Here is a 21,785-nt window from a genome sequence, read left to right as displayed (position 1 = left end):
CAGTTTGCACATGCCTTACTGAAAACCATTTTTCTCCAGGGGAAATGAAGAGGCTACGGGTTTCCAAGATGCTATTGGCACTGAGTACTCACCAAAGCTAAGTCTCCACATCTATCTCAGTTAACGAAAACAGTAGGACAAGGGATTATTTATGTGTAACATGCTTGAATGCGGTTTCCTGCAGAAATATCTATTACTAATTAAGAGATTAAGTGTTCTGTAGCTATTCCCACTATGTATCTTTTCCCTCCCTTTCACACAGGTAACTGCTGTATATCAGTGAAATCTAGACACACATACCAATCTGTTCAACTCTTGGTTTCTTTTAATGCCAGAGCTTTAACTAGCAAAGTCCTATAGAAACAGCTACTCTACTGTGGTGCCTGCAATTAGCATTCTCTAAAAGTAGCCTTCCTCTTAGAAGGTAAGTATTTCTACATAGATCCATACTTTCAGAAAGCCTTTTATTTTTGTAATGAGAATTTAAATGAACAGAAATACCTGCAGGCATCTTTTCAAGAAAAATATACTAGGCTGCCACGCCATTCTTGCATACAGATATCTTACATTCACATCTCAGTAGATATGTAATGTAGACACGTGAAAGCAACTTTAGAATTCAGGTGGGGGTATTTCAGTAAGTTTCCCCAGAAACACTCTCCTTGAACTCTTTTGCATTAAAGCAAGAAACAAAAACAGGAGGGTCCTAGACAGTAGGTGTAGTAGATGTAGCAGACTAGATCTATAGGGGACTTTTTCTTCAGTGGCTTTTTCACCTGTGGGTCACTTTTTTAAATGTGGGTCATTTCAGTGATCTGCTCTGTACTGCAATCCCATAAAAATTAAATCTTCGTATCTGAGGGAGCTATTCATAGGGAGGCTGGGATGGAATTGAACAATTTTGCTCCAGACAAATTTATATTGTGCAGTTCTGCTGGGAATAAAAGCCTGAAGTTTCTTAGGGGACCAAAATAGTGCAGGGTCTCAAAGTACCAACAATCACTTACAACTCCCTACCACGTTCCAACGCGATTCACCACTGAGTCATGCGAAATTGCCAGGCAGCTCAATAAATATGCTATCCTGAAATCCCAATGGCTCAAATGCCTGCAAGTGAAGCTATCTGAAAACACCAGAAAACACTGCACAACTGACTGAAGAACACTGCTTTTAGAAATAGCTGGGAAATGAGTCACTAGGTCTACTTTTCCCTTTCTCAATACAAAAGAAAACAGCACCTACAACAGAAACACTAATGCTTAGCAGTATAAGAAACCAAACAAATTGATGCACTAGAAGTAAAATTAAGAAAAACACGATATCAAAACTATTTGTACTGAGACAGCTGCTGAATAAGACAAAGGGGAAAGTACAGGACAGCATAAAACAGGGTAACTGGACTCAGATAGACTATTTTATATGCTCCCACCTCCTAGATCTTCCAAGTTTCAGAAGGGGACAAGGAATACCAGAAGATAGACTTCTACCACTAGCACGTAACAAAAGAAGTAGGATCTATGCAAAGATAGCTACCACCAGAGAAAGGCCAATAATACTGCGACTTGTTTGTAAGACAGTAAAGACATTTACGTAAGAGAAGTTTTCTGAAGGAACATGAAAAGCTTTGGGATTAAAATAACACATGCAAAACATCATCCAAATGTTATCCCACTTTTAAGCTGTCAAACATCTAATCTTGCAATTGCTTTACAAGAAACACTTCGCAATTCTAAAGGCAGACTCAAACTGCATTGGCTATTACAAATTTGAGGCACAGCAGTAAGCGAATCAGACCTCTGATAAGCTATATCTGACTTCATTTTGCTCTGAAGACAATGCAGGAGAAGTCTGATCTATACTGCAAGACATAGCTTATACCTGAACCTTCTAAACTTCTAATCATTCCATTTTCATTCAGTCTTTCAAAGTTTTATTTTCTGAAGCATAACACAAAACTGCACCTGAAACATTTTCTCAGGATAGTAGAAATACATACCTGAGGCACTCCAATCCTCCTGCAAGCTTCCAAGAAATTCTCCACATTTCGTCTGCATTTTGCCATTGTAAGTTTAGGCTGCAAAGTAAAGCAGGCAGGCATACAGTGCTCTTAATTGGCAGGATTTCAAAAGATCTTTATTTTTTATTTAAATAGAACTCTTAATAAATCTCTTTGCCAAAAAGACACTGCACTGACATAAGCTTCTCTAATTTAAAGCAGGCTCTGTTGAAGTTTGCTTTAGAGAAGGAACCTCCAATTTCAAAGCTATTTTATGAAAAGCTAATTTATGCATGCTGTATGTTTTTTTTAAAAAAAGACAATTCTAAGCTGTGCACTATTTATATACAAGCTGTTATATAAAACTGGCTAACGCTTTTAGTGACTACAGCATAATAATTTTAAAAATACATTTTGAATGAAACACACATGCATGGCTTCCACGTGATTTCAGAGCTATTTCATGACATAACAAATCTGGAGTCTCTTCTGGATTACAATACAGAAATATAGAAATATCAAACCATATTTCAATTAACAAAGGGATAAAATCAAAAAAAGGCTAGATGAAGCAAAAAAATAATCGAAGAAAACTGGAACTGAAGCTTGTTGCTTGTAAGCCTCTCGTAGATGTGTTTGATGTAGCTGTCTGAATTGCACTCACTGGCACTTTTTCAAGCAAGCTTTTTTCTACAGTTAGCTTTCACACCTCTGCACACACATACCACAGCACAGGCTCTGTCTTGTTTCTATTCTTGGAGCTTATTCTTTTCTGATAAAAGACACACAAGCTTCTGGCTCCTTTGAACAAGCTACCAACAGTCTACACAGCAGCACGCAGCAGCTGCTGTAGCCACTATGTTCAATACTTTTTCATAAGCGGTGGGGTTTCTGCTCTGTCAAAGTGCCATATTTCTCCCCCAAGGAAGCAGGTTAAAGGCTAGCACTGACTGCTTTCTCTGGAAGGATGAAGGGAATACAAAGATCACATTGTGCCTAAGGAATGCCACGATGCCTCTTCTGCTCCTGGAGCCGTGTGGCTAAAGGCTGCCTCTTCCTTGGGATTTATATGACAAAGCCATGATTTAATTCCTAACACAGAATATTCAACAGCACATAAACCCAGGCCATTGAAAAGATACTCTCAATGACGCAAGTCTTCTGAAAAGCATCTGTATGCCTTTTCTCTTAATGATTCCACAATCTGCCTAAAATGTTGGTGTCTCCAGTTCAACCCTTCCCAAAATAATGAGGACATCTGCTTGTTCACATTAAGTCCAAGGGGTAGGAACCACAATGATATAGTAGGCAGTCCTGTAAGTGCCAGTTCAAATACCAACCAGCACAAAGACTGACTCCAAAATAAGGAAAAGCAAACACAACATGCATATTTCAACTTCTTCTCCAAGGTACAATCTTCAGGTTTTTTCCCTTATTTATACAGTTTAAAGGTGCATAACAAGCAGTCTGCTCATCCATACTTTTAAGTAGCTGACCCTAAATATTTTCAATGAACTTTCTGAATTCCACAAATACAGATTAGGTAAATAATCTGTCATTATTTCACAGGTCTTGACCTTTATTTATTCCTGTGCTTTTCCTATGTGACAAACAGTAATGCACTCAGAAATAGATGATCTTCATTGCTTTCCAGAAACACTGCAGTTAGGCAGGGTAAGAAAAAAAAAAGTTCAATAATTTTAAACTTTTCTGCATGTTTCCTTCCTTGCTCTCAACAGTCCCCAGATACAATTGCCTTTTCTCCTGTTATCACAAAGGTATGACTGGATTTGTTTTGTTCCAGGAAATGCTGCTCTCCAAGTAGCTTGAGTGTGCTCTGCTAGAATTTCTAAGCAGAGAAATTTGTAGCGCTGTGAAGTAGACGCTGGAATCAACTTGGCTTCTCTGCCTGTTTTTCAGTGTCTTGTGTATTGAGACCCTAAACGTTAGTAGAGAATATTATGTGTCTCTACTATCTGTTTTCCTGAACGTTTTGGATCTTTTGAAATATCCTATTTCAGTTTTCACACTAAACTGTCTCTTATTTCACTAGTTTTCAAGTTAACGTAGGGAAGACTTGAAATGTTAACATTCTCTTACAGTCTGTGTTAGAAGTAACTTCATTTAAATGAAACTACCCAAATATAATTTCTTGTAATGATGCTAGAGACCTTTTCTAGACAGAAGAGATGGTTATTTTTTGTCATGTATGTTCACAGAGGAGGATGCGGGATTTAGCATTTGTCTGGATTACAGGACTTTGTTAGATGTTATTCTGGACACCTATAAAATAGTATCGTTATCACATACTTACAACAGCAGGTGAGGGGACATGAATGCTGGGAACAGATCGGGGGCGCACGTGATTAGCTAAATGGCACAGAACAACACCATCAGTGAGAGCTGCTCCAAGATCACTGGGCAATGACACTTTCAACCGTGATTCTATATTCTGTAGAAAAATTAACATGGACACACAAAAATTAAGAGCTGGTTTCCTCCAACTGTTTAATTCTGCAGAACATTTTACAAAAGGCAGACTGCTTGCATTACAATTCTCTGTTCATCCTCATGACAATTCCAAACAGCTTCCTGAATAACATCAAGGAAAGCTCTTTGCACTACTGTGGTCCAGAGCTGACCACAATCAGGGAGCAACTGAGTTCAGTAATGAACAGTTTTCATTGTACAGTACAGGGGACTAATGCACCCACTACTCAAAAATAACGGAAATCAGGGTCTAGGAACAGTATTCCTAACCCCACATATTCTCAGAGAATGGTTCTGCCAAAGGCAAGTGAAAACTACTGTCTTTGTGGGTTGGAGGACAACACAGTTAACGGAATTCAAGACAACCTTTTTGCCTTTAAATAAAAACCTGAACTACTTGGCATAAGGAGTATTTAAAAAATGATGTAGGTAGTATTTGTGTGAAGGAACGGACAGAAACTCTATTCAGCCTTTTAATCTTATTTCAAACATTATGTGAATTTCACTGAGTTGTTATACTGTATCTAAATTTTTTAAAGTTGTTTTTTTTTTTTTTTTACAAAAAAGTTTTAAGCTTACCTGGGAAGCAGAACAAGAGACAGACTACATACAAAGCATTCTGAGGTAACAGAAGAGAGGCTCTGCAAACAGCACCGAATTTTGTTTTGTTTTATTTAAGATAACTTCCTCCTTTTAGAGAAAGGAGATCCTATTGTAAAATTTACGAAGAGAGGGAATTCCCTCTGTCCATCTGGGATGCTTATGGCTTTTAAAATCAGCTTTAAAAAGTAGAAATTCTTATTTCTTGTGAAAGTTCAAACAGTTAATTAGAGCACCTCAAGGAAACCCTTCATGCTCTTCAGAAACAAGTCTGGGGCAAAGCAGAGCAGTACCTTAATGCCATGTGGCATTCTCAATATTCATGTGTATTGTCATTGTACCCATGCACAAACCAGGAGTGTGGTGGCCCTGAATAGACAAAAAGAACAAGTACAAGGAATATTTCTGCCTCAGTTGTTCTGCACTTAATTAAGGGTAAGGTAAGAATCAATAGATGGATCCGGAGCACACAAGGAAACCATGCCGTCAGCATGACTGGCAGTAGTCTCTGCGCTCCCATCTGCTTTTCTGTAGCCTTTAAAGCAAAGAGGAGTTTTAAAATAAGATTAAAAGGAGACAGTGAGGCAACTTTCCAGGGAGTTCCTTACAAGTGTGAAGGCTGATAAGGATGAAAGAAAGCACAAATACATTTTAAAAGCAGAGATCACCAGACACTCAGGAAGCAATCACCACTGTTTATTTTACAGAGTATGAAGCTAACTTTACCCACAACAAAAAAAATAAGTGAACACCCCTGCATCCACCTGAAACGATCACTTAGGCTGTACAATGCCATTTAATGTCAGTCAACCGTGCGCCATACTGGTCCAGTGAAATCAGTCCAAAACAGAAGGACAGATTTAGCAGGGTGCATGCAGTGCATTTACTAAGATGTCCACATACTGGCTCCTGGCAGCACTTACCTTACGTAGCTGCTCTATTAGCTCCAGCTCTTCCTCTCGCTGTTTGGAGTTTTGTCGTACTCTAGGGTCTGCAGAATCGTTAGCAGGAGACAAGGCACGGGCAGAAGATGAAGTAATGACTAAAAAAGCAGCATGAAGGAAAGAAAATCATTAAGCGTGGTTTGGCTGATTGTCCTTCACTGCTGTACTACACATGTACACACAAGGTTCCGGAATGGGTACAGTGCATTCCTTTCCACAAATCTGTTTCTTTCATTTGATTATTAATCAAACTAATGATCTGCTAATCTAAATGAGGTGTTCTTTTTAACACATTTTCCTTTGTTTAGATTCTGGTCCTTCTGTTGCATAATAATCATTCACAAAAGAGGACAATGTTTTGCTGGATGGAGTACGTAGGAACAGTTCAGCCTTTCTACAGAAATCACAATTTTCTTATGTGCTGCTGTGCAATGCAAAATTTATCAAGCTGCCTTCATCAGCTGTTGAAAGCTTCTGTGCATTTCCTTGCTGTACTTTTAGATGCAAGCACAGACACAAGGAAGAGCAAATTTCCACACTTCCACAAATATGACAAGAGAATATCTGAGCTATAAATAAAAAAATTGCTTATTCACAAAGTATTTAAAGCCATGTGTCTACAAATGGAACTCTAAAAGTAGTTTCATGACAATGACCTGAAGTAATAGAACAGTACAAAACCTAGGTAATGCAGATGTTAATATAATGTAGCAAAACTAGCTAATTTCTGAGCTATATAACCTACCTTTGTTTGCTTCATCCCTGACAGCTGCTCGGAAAAGGAAACTCTCAGGTCGCTGGGAAGGGTTTCTATAAGAAGGCGGGGCTGCATGGCCAGGATATGGAGGGGAAAGGTGGACTAAACAACGTGGAAAGGCACAGGAAAGGAAAGGAGGAAGAAGTAAACTGTTAGAGTTTAAATAGGAAATGGGTTCAGCAATGTGGTAATTAAAAAGAACAAACCAAAAATTTTAATATAATAATGACAAAATAAATTACAGCCATGCATGATAAAAGCGCAGAGCAGGAAAAGGCACTTCCGAGGACACTTGCATGCAAAGCACATTCCACACACCAATTCCAACAACTGTTCTGACTGTTGCTGAATGCACCTGTGTGCCAAAGCTTGCATGAAGGCCTAAACCAGCCAAACCCGATGCTCTGCCTGAGGGCACGCTTCACCCCTGTTGTCTCTCCCCTCATATGTTTCGAAGGAGACCCAAATAACTGGGTAAACTCTCAAACACAGCAGCATCACATACAGAGATGGGAACATACGCTCCCTTCTCTTCATAGTGCAAATGAGCAAGCAGGCATTTTTATCTTATTTTTCACAATTTTTTTTCCTTTTCCTGTTACCTGTCTGAGTGGTAGGTGAGCCGGGGGAGATGGTAGATCTGTCATCACTCTGTGGACAAAAAAAGCAGAAGAGTATCAATGGTCCTAATCTGCAAAGGCTGTGTCTACATTTTAATTTGCTGTGGTTTACTCCATCCATCCAAATGTGTTTCAGGAAAAAACCCAGAAATGTGAAAAAAACATAGTATATTGTTCCCCAAGTCTCATCTCTGCAGAAAGTGACAGTTTTCCCTTTTGCAGAAATTACACAATTGCTTTTTTTCTGAGTAAAAAGAATGATGAAACAGCACTGACTGGGCAATGACAGATCTTTGTTTACTCTTCCTTCCAACCAGAACTTTCAAAGTATTCCTTGCAAAGGGGATACAGAAAGACAGGTAATTAAATAACATCCAGAACTTGCATTATAGCAGCACCTATAAGGATACACCTCTGACACCTTTGCTAATGCAAAACTGCTATTTACTGAACACCTCTCTCCCCAGTGAAACACACCGTGGTTTTATTACAGTGCTTACAGAGAAAAACAATTTTTTGTGATGAATGCATTCAGTATAGCAGTTTCCACAGAAGAGAAAGAAATGTAGGATATCTGTGTTCAAAAGAAAGCTGGTAAAAAATACAGTAAGAGTATTTTTGATGAACCCTGTCAAAGTAAATAATCTTGTACAGAAAAAGCAACATCAAAGACAACCAAGAACCCCTTGGAACAGAGACTGGTTACCATGTTTTTGCAGCTTAGGCCTCCTGTAGACACAGCCTAAAGCTAAGATGAGGTAACACCTACTACAGTTTAATCAGGTAAATTGGATTCATACCCTACCTGAACTTTTGATTAGATGCTGACAGACTAACACCTGTTAAAACAGATGTGTGGATCCAAGAGTTTTTTGTTGGCTTTACTGGTGAATAATAATAGCAAGAGATACCTTGACAGGACTGAAGGTAGAGGCATTAGGCAGGGCAGTAACACAGCTTTCTTGATTCAACCCTGAGGGTGACTGAATGCAGAAAGAAAGAGAAGGCAGTAGCAGTGTTAGCAACAGCTGACAGGTCATGCACAAAGGTGGAATGCAGTAGACAAGTTAAAAAGGAAGAGGTGACCGTGATCACATTCTCAGAAACACTCAACAGGCAACAGACACATGCTTGCTGAACTACAGGTAAAGCCTTCTACCCTCCTGAGCTTTCAGGCTAATAAGTTTGGGAGGGTGCAATGTTTCTTTTACACATCAAAATAAGAACTAAGAACAATACAGAAGGCAAAAGCTTCTTTAGTAACACCTGTGCCATCAAACAAAAGGAAATTTTACCCTACAACAGTTCATTCTGAGCCACTATTCAAATTAAATATATTTCTTTTTAATGTTTGAAATGTTATGCATTTGATTAAGTTATTTTCCTACCAACTTTGTAAAATCAGAGAAACCCACATCTAATGGGCTCAAGAATACATGCTTTTGTCTGCCACAAACACCTAATGTTGATCCTTGTGAATTACACACAAGGTAAGAATCCCTGGGTGGAGTCTAGCTCCTGGGGAAGACACCAGTGTGAAGATATACAGTATTGTCACAAAGTGCAGCTAAATTTCAATTATAACCAGTATCAAACCCAACCAAATAAACAACTTTTCATGTTTACAGAACAGGAGCTCCAGCATGCCAATTTGCCACTGACAGATGGATCCAGAAGGCCAAACTCTTATTGAAAACACAGTCAAAACATTAACATTTCAGGACTGAATGGTTCAAAAATTAAACCGTCGTCTCTGAAACAGCATTCAAATAGCAAAGTGGCAGTTCTGCACAGGAAAAGACGACCAAATGACACCTAGAAACTCTACAGATGTGAACAACACACTCGGGAGTGTTAATATTTAAAATGATTGGCAACTATTCTGCCACTTCAGAACAGTACAGCCAGGAAGGACTAGAAGGAGAGGTTATACTCAGGCAAGCCTTCAATACAAACATCTTTAGGCCCTATGCAGATTTAACAACTGACCCTCAAGACAGATTCTTTCTCCACAGCAGGGCAGAGCAAAAATTGTGGGTTTCTTTTGTTTGTTTTAAAGAGTTCCAAAATATTGCTTAAGCAAAACATTAGCTGTTATGAGAAGAGTAAAATAAAACAGAAGTAGGTGGTCTGTAACATTAATATAGCTATTTATTCCTGTATGAAAAAAGCAAGACAACCTTGATGCAGAGTAACAAGAAGTCGTCTCAATCCACGTACCCAGCAGTGGGCGAAGGGAAGGGGACACGGCACACCACAGGGTAGGACAATCACAACAGCAACACACTGCATGCTCTTCACCTGTTTGCGAGTCCCTGGCCTTCTTTTAATGGTATTGGTGTTATTGTCAATCTCAAACACAAAGAGAGGCTCAAAGCCATTCTGTCAGGGGCAGCAAGGAAAGAAAGAGAGGGAAGAAAGGATGAAGTGAGGCAAAGAATATCTGTAAGAAAAGGTAGCCACAATACAAAAGGAAAGGATGCTGCAATTCAGACTTTACAACACCCTACTCCATGTGCTGCACTTGGCCTCTAGGTCTAACACTGAAGTCAGAGAAATCTCCCTGTGCCAGAAACAACTGTAGATATAGGGACTGCCAAAGCAGAGCCCAACCAGAACTCTGCACAAACCAAATAAGGATATTTCAAGGGAATTTGATTATTAAACATCTGAATACACATACGGATGCCAACGGTCTGAAAGAAAACTCCAGGGTACAAGTTAGCATAATTCAAGTCCTGCTTACTTTACCCATACCATTATTATTTGTAACACTCTCGTGCCTAAAAGACTTAACTTAAAATGCTTCAGAAATCCCACGTGCTAACAGTAACACAGTGGCCTCTGGCCATGTTTGAGACCACAACAAGAAACACAGTGCAATGGAGGGTGAACAAGGCAGCAATGATACAAAGGTTATAAAAGGAAGAGGTCACACCAGCTGCCTGATGCTTATCAAGTATGTCACAGGCTTCACAACAGAGGAATTGAGCAGCACTTTGAGAGGATGTTGAGTATGTTTTGAGGTGTGGTTTTTTCCTTCCATAGTACTCACCTTGTAAAGGACAGTATGGGAGAAAACAAGAAGATATTTGGGCAAAAGTGAGATTCATAAGCAATCAAGGCTATAATCATTAGCCAAGTCTGAAGTCTTGATACTATCTCAACAAGTAATCTCAATTGTAAGGAATAGGACTGCCCTTGTGAGAAGAGCAAGCAGGATATGACTAATTTAAAACTTTGAGGTATACAGCACGTTTTCTCAGAAAGGCCAGTGATTAACTAAAATGTTGCTGGAGATGTGTAGTCTGGCTTATTACAAGTCAACAAAAAGAAATCCAACAGTGTGCAATGAAGTACTACAGCCAAACTCCACTCCCCTTCTAATCACAGGTATGCAGAAGAAACATACGAGAAACATACAACTAAACTGTACTATTAACATTAAGAGAACTAAACCAAACTATTAACATTAATAGAAAGTATGGGTAGTCATTTTGTGAGTTCAGACTGTCCTGAAATTGTTTGCAAACAGAAGGAAACTGTCAAGAGTAATGTGCAGTAAGAATGCATTTTCATTTTAATTAGTGATAAAAGATCGCAAGAAGAAGACCGAAAGAACCAAGATGTAAGGATTTAAAAATGGAGATTCACAACTTGCATTTTGGTTTTAAGAAAATTTCTGTTAAAGCAGTAACAATACCAGAAGAGGGAAGCAGTGAAATAAAAGAAAGCTCGCTTGCTTTCTAACTATGTATTAGACTTACTACTTTTTAAATCTTACACTCTTCAACCTTACATCTGAGCTGAAAACATTGTTTGGAGCAAAAGAAAAGGAAGTGTTCAGTTTAGACAGCTCTGATGATATGAAGGAAGTGCTGAACAAAAGATCTTTTACTATACTTCTAATATTCTCCTCTTTTGCCACAAAGTGCTATTCCCCCACCATAAAGCTAGATCAGTGGAAAATTCAGCAGAACTTCTTTTCATAAAAAAATATTTAAATTAACCTATCTGCAAGTTTCAAGGTCCAAAAGTTTTGCAAGTTAAAGCTGACCCTACTGCATGCAGTCTTTATGCAGAGAGAGAAAAAGACAGAGGAAACTAGGCAAATGGAAAATGTGTATGGAAAACTAACATTCATCTACAGAATTCTGATATGAAATGCCTCTATACTTCAGTGAGGAGGAAAAAACCCATGGTCAGAAATTAGACCTAGCTGAATTTCAAATCCATAAGGACAGGGAAAATGTAAAATGAAATGTTACAGAATATAAAAATGTAAAAAGCAATTTCAACTCTTAGGGCAGACTTTTTTTTTTTGTAAGCAAACTAATGAAACATTTCCTTTTTGTTGAAAAAGTTTTTATCATACAAAATATATTGGCAGAAACAAAAATGCTACAAATTCATGAGATAACATGGGCTTAATGTTCTGGTTACAATAATTGCCAGAAACAGCTGCCCTGGCATATGTCATTTTTAGACACAATGTGTATTTCCACTACAAAACAGAGCTGCAGATCATACTTCAGCAGTTCATAAACCCCCATATTTATATTATTATAGTCTAGTGCTGCTGAAAAGAGCAAGGAATCAAAAGAAAAATGAAAGGAGAAATGACTGCTTTCAAATCTAGTTCAAACTCTCCCTACCAGCCTGGCCACTTTTTTTCGTGAAGTGCAAGGATGTTTCTTGGTTAAAAACACAAAGGAAACAAACAGCAGTGGAAGCCAGTTTCAAGATAATTTCTGAAAATACCAAGTCATGTAACATAAAATCTTATATATTAGTTTACAACAGAAGTTATGGGATCACTTTAATCAAATAGAAATGGGGTCCTCAAAGGTTTCTTTAAAATACTTTCCAAAGATTAATTCACTGACCACAGAGTATCAACACTTAACCCAAACTGCTGTTATGCTGTTACTTATTATCTAAATATGCACATTTTTATATGCTAATTGATTGTGATTTCTCTCTCAACAGGCACATGTATGACCACTAAACCTCCCTCTAATATGATAAGCTTTCTTTCTCTCCCATTTAGTGCTAGTCATGTGAAAGCAGGAAAACCAAAAAGTCTGAATAAAGATAGTAAATATCTTGACCAACACGTTCTGGAGAGACATATTCTAACCAAGAGCACTGCCTAGAGAAAATTTAGGCAGATAATGGAAGCACATGAATTAAGAAAATAAATCCCAGGCATGCAGTCATGCAACAGCAGGCAAATCAGGTGTATTTTTCTTTTACAGACATGGATTATGGCATCAATTATATTCTTTAATTATGCTACATTGCTAAGATGCCATAAAAAAAAGAAATAGCATAAAACATGAACTAAGTAGATAAATGTTTTTACTTTTGCTAAGCATTCAAAATAAATTATTTTTAAGACATCTTCATCGACAAATAATAAAAAGGTATGAGGACTAGGTCATGATTTGTAGCATTCATATGCAGAGCCGTTTCTCCCTGTGCTATGATATCTACCAAGATACTAAGTATTTCTCAACACCATGTGCAGGTCGCAGACATGTTAAAATAGAATGCTGTACCTGAAGCATTAACATTGTTTATTTGACACTGAAGAGCACATCAATTAGGAAGCAAGCTAAACTGAGAAGAAATCAAACCAGAACTAGAGGTGAATTTTTAATTTTAGAAGCTGTTCTTTACTATCCGTAATTTTCTTTTGCTCTCAGCAAAAGATAAGCTTTAATTATTTTGTGGAAAAAAAATAATATATTAACAAATGGCTGACAGTGCAAGTATTAACACATTCATAATTTAAAGGTCACAGCTAGGCCTCTTTTCAAAGAAGCCCGTCATGTTTTATGCTATTTAGATTAGCTCTAAAATAGTTGGTCTAATCTGAGACAATCATAACACGTTGTTATTTCTATGCTCTAGAATCTGCCACATATAAAGGCCATTACGTGCAGGATCTTACCACTAACAAGGCACTATCATCAGTATGCTGAGACCTTCGGGATGGAAAGGGACACTGGGAGGTGGGAGAGATGGAGTAATGTCAGAAACACACAGAATGTCAGAAACACATGGTATGTGAACAGACAGACATTTTGGAACATGTACTGCTTGTTTATAGCACTGTGAGGCTTTTGTTAAAAATCCATAAAGCATACGTAACTCTGTAGAATATATAGGCACATGACCCATGAGTTATAGTGTATTCATCTTACTTAAGGAATCAATTATTCTGCTTTCTGTGTTGTCTTAAGCAAATACAGACAACTATGTATTCACAGTTCTTACTGTGGTAGAACAAAGGACACTAAAAGACCGAATTAAGAACAGAAGAACATTAAGGAAAAGGAGCAAAAACTATTTCATTTACCCCATGTTTCAGTAATTTTCTAACAAAAAGAGTTGGAAAATGCTGCTAAAAACCTATTTATATTCATTATATTATTAAGAGTTTTGATCTGATTAACGCTGCCAAGTGAATTATCTTCCTCTGGAGGAAAGTGGGGATGGCAAGCAGTGGAAGAGCTACTACTATGCAGAATTCTGATGCAGAAAGTGAACAGATGTCGTTGGCTCAGCTCTGTATATTCTGGAAGACTGAGCCTTGTATGATTCGTGTTCTCTACTGACTTATTGGTTTTGATTGCAAAACTACACTAGAATAAAGCTTTCTAAAAATTTATTTATTTCTTTTTCTGATAGTCCTCAACATTTCAATGCTTAATCTTTCTGGGATAACTGGTGATCTAATGATAGGAAACCTGGAGAAAACTGACCAATGAAGGATGACTACAACACAGTAACTTGTCTGAATACTCCTATTAGAAAATAAACTGTATTGCTTGCAAGGAGCATCTCGAAACAGAATATGAAATGTATTTTCTGTATAATACATAGAAAACATACCAGAAATAATAAACAACACACTCTGACAGGCAATCTACCTGAACAGAAGGAAATACTAAACTAGTCCCATAAGCAAAACAACCCCAACCCAAGACTTTATATGCAAGTGTGAAAAAACTATGCTATAACTCGGTCCTGAAGAGCTCTCCACCATCAGGAAAATATATCTGATGGAGAGAGTTAAGAATTCAGGTGCTGACATCCCTAGTAATACTCCTATTGGACTCTTACCTCACTATCCAGAGGACTGTGTTTCTGAGGACTTAAGGATGCTTTTTGCTATAAAGGAAAAATGAAAAACCAATTTAAAAGAATTGAAAGAGAAACAAAAGCTCAGATCAAAACAGTGCAATTTAGAAGTGTTTTAAAACACAAGAAGTCTTATTTTAAAATAAAGCATGTATTGAGGAAACTGCAAGTCTCCACTGAGCTGGAACTTCATTGATACTATTAGTAAAACCCCAGCCTTTGTTCCACACACAACCAAAAAAACTCAAATTGTTTTTGCATATTAAAGATGCATAATAAACCCAAAATATAACCCAAGGGAGGAATTTAACTGTTGAGAATAAAGTGCTCATGAATAACAAAGGCAACAGAAGAAAAAAACCCAACCAAAACCACAAACCCCAAAAGGCTCATCAATGAACAAAATGCATCCTAAATATCTGAAGTCTGAATATCTGAAAGAAAGACTGAACTCAATCTTTAATAAAAGCAGCTTTTCTACAGAACATTGACAGGGGCCTGAGATTAGTTGGTGCTAATGAAAATCCTAGTTTTGGGAAGCTAAAAGCCTTTTTCTAAACTAACTTCATACATTATGTATATGCAATAAAACATTCTTTTCCTCTCTGCAGGCCACCCTAAGCCCAAAATATTAACTGCAATATGTCTTAAGTTTGTGATGGCAAGATTTGGGTAGGTCATCAAGGGAGTAAACAGTAAAATAAATTTAAGTCAACTAGCATATAAACAAGCTTCCATGTTAAGCAGCAGACTACTTCATATTGACAGCAGTGGAAAAGACAGCAAAGATGCAATGTCCATGGAGTATCTGATGTACCAAAAATTGGCACCTGTGCTTTACCTAGAGGTAACTTATTTATGCATCATAAAATACCAAAACAGATCAGGCAATGTTGTCTTCTTGTGTGTATAATTTCTTTATTCTTTGCCAAATTTGTCCTAAAAATTAAACTGCCTCTATGCCTTCTCAATTAAAGATCCCTTCTCTTACACCAATCCTGTTACATCTATGCAAATGAAAAATTGAGAGAATGAGACTGACTATGTAAAAATAAAATTATTTGCTGAAATTGTATTTTGGGTAAATTTCTTTTGTCTTCCTCCTCAGTTCTAGTTTTGTCTATGTTAACCTACAGTACCAACACTGAATGGACTTAACAGCTATTTCTCCATTTTCTTTATCAAGTTTCATGCATGCCCAAGGGTGTAATGTACAAGTATAATGATCTCTGCAATTTTCATTACAGGATTCAGAAAAGATAAAGCATCAAGTAGGTACTAAAAGGAGGTACCTTAACAAAGTCAAGGACAGCTTCTCTCTGAATTTGTTTTGTTCTCATTCTCTCCTCCTCATACTGAAGTGCTGCTAGCTGGGCCTCCCGACGGGTACGCTCTATGTGCCTGCGGTGGAGCTCGGGATCTGTATTAGGCACCTGGAAGAAAACAGTACAACAGACTTTAAAGACAGAGCTACACAGGGTAAAACACATGGGTTACAGAGAAACAGTCCATGTCTTATGGCTAACATCAGTTTGATTTTGCAAAAAACTAATCCAAAAGAATAAAACATTAAGAGTTCAATGTGTTACCTGACTGTGGTGACTTGATAGAGAGAGAAAGTAAGGTGAATCAGCTGCGGGTCTGACAGATGGAAAAACAGAGAGTAAGTATACATTTTATCTTAATTATAAACGAAATTTCATACATGAGTTGTCAGTGACACACACATACCTCATCAAATCAGTAAAGTAACTGTTCAGTAAGCAAAGCTGTTAAACCAACACTGCGAGAAAGATTTAACTCATTTTGTGTGGCAGATTTTGTGCAGTCATTTCTATCTCTTCTCCTGAATTGTGATGATTTTTTTCTATAGCTCAAAATGTACCAATGGGATTGTACGTTTGGCCTATTACATTGAGATACTCAGTACTTTATACCCATTCTCTAAGAGCTGGTTAAGTAACCAATCCAGGAACTTTTCAGACGATCCTCTTTTAGAGGAACAACTGGTTACTGTGGTTATTTGGGGTGTGTGTGTGGGAATACAAATTAATCGGTAGAAACTATATGTTTCTATTCCCTACCTCTCTGTCCTGTCCATACAACTCCTTAGTACTTGGTGATGCTCTCTGTCCTGCACCAAATTTAGAGTTTCAGGTCTTCGTAATTCATCAGTATCCCTGCAGGTGAACACCAAGTAGAAGGGGGATTGGCCATTGATGCATATAAACTACTGTCACATTAACTTTTCTCTAGATTACACCTGTTTTTCTAATAGTAACTGCCTAGACAATTAGCTTCAGATAACCAAAAAGGTGAAATTTAGGATGGCTAAAGAAACCATGTTGTGATACCAAGTCAGATCACAACTGCTGCAGTTCATAATTAAATAAAGGTAACTTGATTAACAATGGTTTCAAAATACACAAACTTGGAACCTCTCTTTCAAGGCTGTTTTCTGGTTATTGTAGACCTTATTCTGCTCTGTCAAGGACAGGATTATTTGTAAACGTTAGTACCCTCTGATATTTTCAGAACAAATCTGCTCACTTCACCAATCATGTGATGACCTCCTGTCAGTGATACAAGCCATCAAAGTCACAAGGTAAACAATAGCTGATGTTTCTTGTCCATCATGTCAACAATAAAAATTTTGCAGCCAGTTCTTTGCTAGAAGGCAGCTGCTAGCACTGAAACAATTCCCAAGGTCCACAGTCTACAGCATGTTCCCTGCCATGTTGGTGCCTAGAAAGAAAGTTGATGGGAATTGAGTAGCTTACTCTTGACAGCCTAGACTCCTTCGCTTCTGGGGCAACTATGGAATAGTGCCACCCTTACCAATGCATTTCCAAAAAAGTCGGTCCTGCTGCCTGCATGTAGACTTTTTACCCATTCTGCACAGAGAAGCTTAAGAGATGTGGAAGACCCATAAGCTACAGGTCTCCTCTGTTACTTGAATTAACACTAACGCACATGACAAATCCATTACTGTGCTGTTTTGAACAGACAGGACTGGGTTCAACTGAGTGCCAAGAAGCATATTCAGACCAGAGTACACACAGCTTTGTTGCACCAGGCATGCACCACAGTCTGTCCAGAAGCACAAACTGTATTTACTGCATTGAATCAGCTAATGTAAGTACTCTTGAGATTAAGTTTGCATTACATCCAACTCTAAAGAGTTTTAATGGCTCAATCATGCTGAAGGGGAAAAAAAAAAAAAAAAAGGAAAAAAAAAAAGGGGTCTGCCTGCCTGCCAAGGCATTTGCACACAATTATTGTGGAAGCAATTTACAGCTTGTGGTTGCCACAAATAAAATATTTGACTAATAGAAGCTTAAAATATAAAAAATTACTCATTGTCATATGGCTGTTTTTACACAATTTTGAAGGCAATGACAGTATGACCTGTTTTTAGTGCCTAATTAAGAATCTCACTCTGCTGCAGCTTAATATGAATAAGCTATAATTCATTTGGGTCGTTGATTAACTACTTCTGCATGAAGATCTGCTGCCATACATTTTGAAAACACTGGATATCCTAGTGAGCTACAACTTCCTTTATCACTAAAATCTGGCTTATGTAAACAGCAGCTCTCTCACGGCTAACTAGCCTTCTATTATTTCATGGAATCCAGTGTTCATAAAATCTAATTATTTCCATGTTGACCAGAAATGTTCAAATAGAAAAATAAACAAACACACACACACCACACTTCCTCCCAGTTTTTCACACCAAGAGCACTCACTTTACTCAGGGAGAACAAGTCAGACTGCTTTATTATTTCATGCCTTACCTGCAGACACTACAGGATAAGGAATGCTGATATATACTGAAGGACCTACCCTCCTTTATAATCAGTACAGCTACTGCAGCTGCCCATTTACTGCACATTTCAAAATGCTTACTCAAATGTTGCCAAAACTGGAAAAATTTACACACTATTCTTAATTTCATTTCCTCTTTCATTACCATTTTGAAATGACATTAAAAATTAATTTCTACTGACAGCATAAGTAATGACATACTTAAAGCTAGCAGTTGTCTTTTTTTTTTTTTTTTTTAACATTCCTAGTAATTGAGCTGGTTTTCTGCTGAGTCCTTCTTCCACATTCACTTTCACTCCACAGAATACCAGAATGCTTCAATGGCATATTAAAGGTTCTATCAATTCTGATTTTGGTTCCATTAGCAAGAAACTAGACATTTGCTTATCTTCTGTTCTTTCAACTACACACACAACAGTCTTTTCTCAAGCCTAGCCACCTCATTTATATTCTGTCCAACATCTTACAGATTACCGTTTCCTCCAATAAGCCAAGTGGAGGAATTATGGACATAATTCAAAAAGTCTACCTCGTTAAAATAAGCAACCTGTTTTCAGAACTGACTCTCCTTCTATCCTTTCTTCCTCTGATGTAAGTTCATGATTATGGCACAGAAACACACATTTTTAATTAAACTAACCCTCCCAGTACTACAGCTACCAAGACTCAACCAAGAATGTGACCAATACATCAGATACCCCATAGTAACTCTTTATGCTTTCTCTAAACCTGTAGTGCAAGTATGTTTATCCCTTCTGTCTTTTATGTAATATAGCTTACATAAACTATTTAATCAAAGCACAAACTAATCAGAAGCAGACATTAAATCAGTTTAAAAAGTATACACTTTAATTTCGCAGATTTAACTGACTGATTTATAACTAAGCACTGGCCTAAAATAGCCACACCTTTTGGTCACTCCCACTGTTGGAATATAAATTTCTAAACTGGAGCAATAATTTAAAAATAAAGTGCCACACATGTTTCTGGTGAAGGAACAGAAAACAACGTCATTTTCTAAACACATTCAGTAAATACATGCGCTGTATTCATCCTGAAACTTTAGATAAAATTACTGTTAACGCATATTCTTACCTGTTCTGATGTAAATATCGTCTTGTATCCTCTGTTCTCTGAAATTCTCTGAGGGATGCAGGCTTTACCTGTGAGCCCTAAACAAAATAACACAGAAGACTTAGGTCAGCAACTTATTTGGAAAGCTGTACATTAATGTCAAAGAATCTCTTAGTAGAGCTACATTGTAACTACTGCTATTCAAAATACCTCACAAAGGAGGACAAAAAAAAATAATTCAGGAATGATCATTTCCAGCTAGGCAAGCTCACTTTCATTTTTTCCTCTAATTTAAAAAAACTTCAGTTTCAAGATTAAATATGCCCACTGATAAAAAACTTCCACTATTAAGTAAATCATGCAGAGAAGTACATATAGGTAGAAAATAATTAATATCACTTAGAAGATATGTAGAGTTAAGCTCCAAAGAGGTTTTGGCAATTCATACTATTTCAAAGCAACTCCAGTGAGTTTTATTAAAGCACATACTAATTCCTGTGCAGCTAGAAAACAATGAAATGACATGAGCTAAAGAAAAGTGACAGTAACTTTACTGGAATCACTGCACTTGCCTGTGCCAGGACAACACTTGGATACAGTAAGCAATCAATAGAAGCAGCTATTATTAGGCTAATATATGCTAAGCTTGTCCTCTTTTTATTTTTCTTTTTTATCTGTGAAAGAAAACAGGGCAATGTCCAAAGTTATTCACACCTGTTTCTAGACATTTGTAAAAAGCTATTCTGAGAACTTTCAAACCTGTCTAGCAATAATTTTACTTATTGTTCATTCAACTGTATACTTTTACCGACTGAGAACAGTTTCATGCCAGGTTTATCTGAAAATAAAGATGGCAGTTTCCATTCAGAAAGGCAACTATATACACAACCAAGTCTGTACCCATGGGTTCAGAGCCTTGCTCAACAGTAAGAAAGAAGCTGTTCTCTGCAAAGAGTAGGCTTTCTGAAAAGTTAGTCTAAACTTAAAATGGATGCTCAGGAAATTGAGTTTACTGGCAAATGACTTATAATCAACATGAACAGCCAAATCAATGGAGTTGCAAAGTTCCTGTACTAAATCTTTACACTGCTAAAAATCAACAGTTTTCAACCTTGAGAAAGACAGTATATATTCACACTACCAAATAAAGCATCAACTTCCATGTTTTTTGAAGACAGCACTCCTTTGGAAAAACCATTTACTTCACACATACCTAAAGCACAAACTTGCAAGAACCCACATGATAGGAAAAGCGTGGCTGCTTTAGACTTACTCCACATATCCCAAAGGGCACCTGGGAGCAGCTTAACACTCCAACTCTGACCCTGCACAAAGCTCAACACTGTGCCCTTCCTCCAGAGCAGACCTAATTTTTTTATATTTTTATTTAAAACAAACAAAAAAGAAAACCTCTGAGGACAAGAAGCATTAATACCATCACAAAGGCTTTCCTGGGGTGTATGAATTTAACTAATTTAAGTAAAAGCACCACCTCATTAGAGATTCGCCGCTGGTCAATATATGCCATGAATTGTAAGCTGAGGCTGTCTGAGTCCATGCACTTGGGTTGCCTCACCTCCTCCTCCTCCTCTTCTGTGGCACAGCTATCAATATAGTCGATCTGATCGAGATCATGTTCCACTTGAACACATACACAAAGAAAACACCCATAATTAGATAACCAATAGGAGAGGAAAATCCCAACAAAAAAAGCAATGTCAGGAACTAAGGTCCTACTGTTTTTCTTCCATCTGGGAAAGCTCAGCCTAAGCGCTCTTGGATTTTGCCAGGCCCACTAACATTTGTTAAACATCAAATTTTGAAGTAATGATAAAACTTACGCTTTTTAAGAAGCAATGAGAAACATGTATCAAGCACATAGTTTTATATTGCTAGCCACAGATACTTTTTCAGTGACTGAAAAATACTGGGGTTTTTTTTCAATACCAAAACCTACCGATCAAAATCCGTCAGCTAACACCACGACTGTACAATGATTCGTGCACATTTTGAATAATTTCTCTTGGTTCTAATTAATCTCTGTCAGAAAAATTTGAATGGATGTGACAGATACTTCTATTATTTTTACTACTATGACAACAAAACAGAGGGCAGCATGTCTAAGTCATGTGGATAAAATGCAATAAATATAAAAAGTCTATGTGGACATAAAGGGCAGTACAGAAAGCAACAAACCCCCTCTAAAACAACAGAAAAGCACCTGCACTTTTTTTATAAAAACAAACAAACAAAGGCACTGGGAACCATTGAAACGAGAGCAAGAAATAGCACAGTTTGGCTAGCATTGATTTTCCCTTGTGTGGATG

General features: G+C 37.5%; 1 protein-coding gene across 18 annotated transcripts in view; it reads right to left on the bottom strand.

The window, feature by feature from the left end:
• Positions 1-21,785, bottom strand: part of LRCH3 (leucine rich repeats and calponin homology domain containing 3) — a 68,364-nt gene that overhangs the window by 7,005 nt on the left and 39,574 nt on the right. For 2 of the 18 annotated variants that reach the window (XM_055723410.1, XM_055723408.1), the window contains exons 9-20: positions 20,951-21,099; positions 19,480-19,556; positions 16,641-16,736; positions 16,146-16,197; positions 15,849-15,989; positions 14,539-14,586; positions 13,364-13,417; positions 7,390-7,438; positions 6,776-6,889; positions 6,010-6,128; positions 4,311-4,448; positions 1,997-2,074 (exon numbers count right to left, since the gene is read on the bottom strand). In XM_055723410.1, the coding sequence (XP_055579385.1) occupies positions 1,997-2,074; positions 4,311-4,448; positions 6,010-6,128; positions 6,776-6,889; positions 7,390-7,438; positions 13,364-13,417; positions 14,539-14,586; positions 15,849-15,989; positions 16,146-16,197; positions 16,641-16,736; positions 19,480-19,556; positions 20,951-21,099 (1,115 nt within the window). Of the gene's footprint in view, positions 1-1,996; positions 2,075-4,310; positions 4,449-6,009; positions 6,129-6,775; positions 6,890-7,389; positions 7,439-8,318; positions 8,391-13,363; positions 13,418-14,538; positions 14,587-15,848; positions 15,990-16,145; positions 16,198-16,640; positions 16,737-19,479; positions 19,557-20,950; positions 21,100-21,785 lie in introns of all 18 variants that reach the window. The other 16 variants (XM_055723424.1, XM_055723423.1, XM_055723415.1 and 13 more) reach the window with 10 other exon arrangements.

The sequence above is a fragment of the Falco cherrug genome, chromosome 11, assembly GCF_023634085.1.
Source record: "Falco cherrug isolate bFalChe1 chromosome 11, bFalChe1.pri, whole genome shotgun sequence".
Lineage (NCBI taxonomy): Eukaryota > Metazoa > Chordata > Aves > Falconiformes > Falconidae > Falco > Falco cherrug.
The sequence above is the reverse complement of the archived record's forward strand: the minus strand, read 5'-3'. Positions and strand labels throughout refer to the sequence as shown.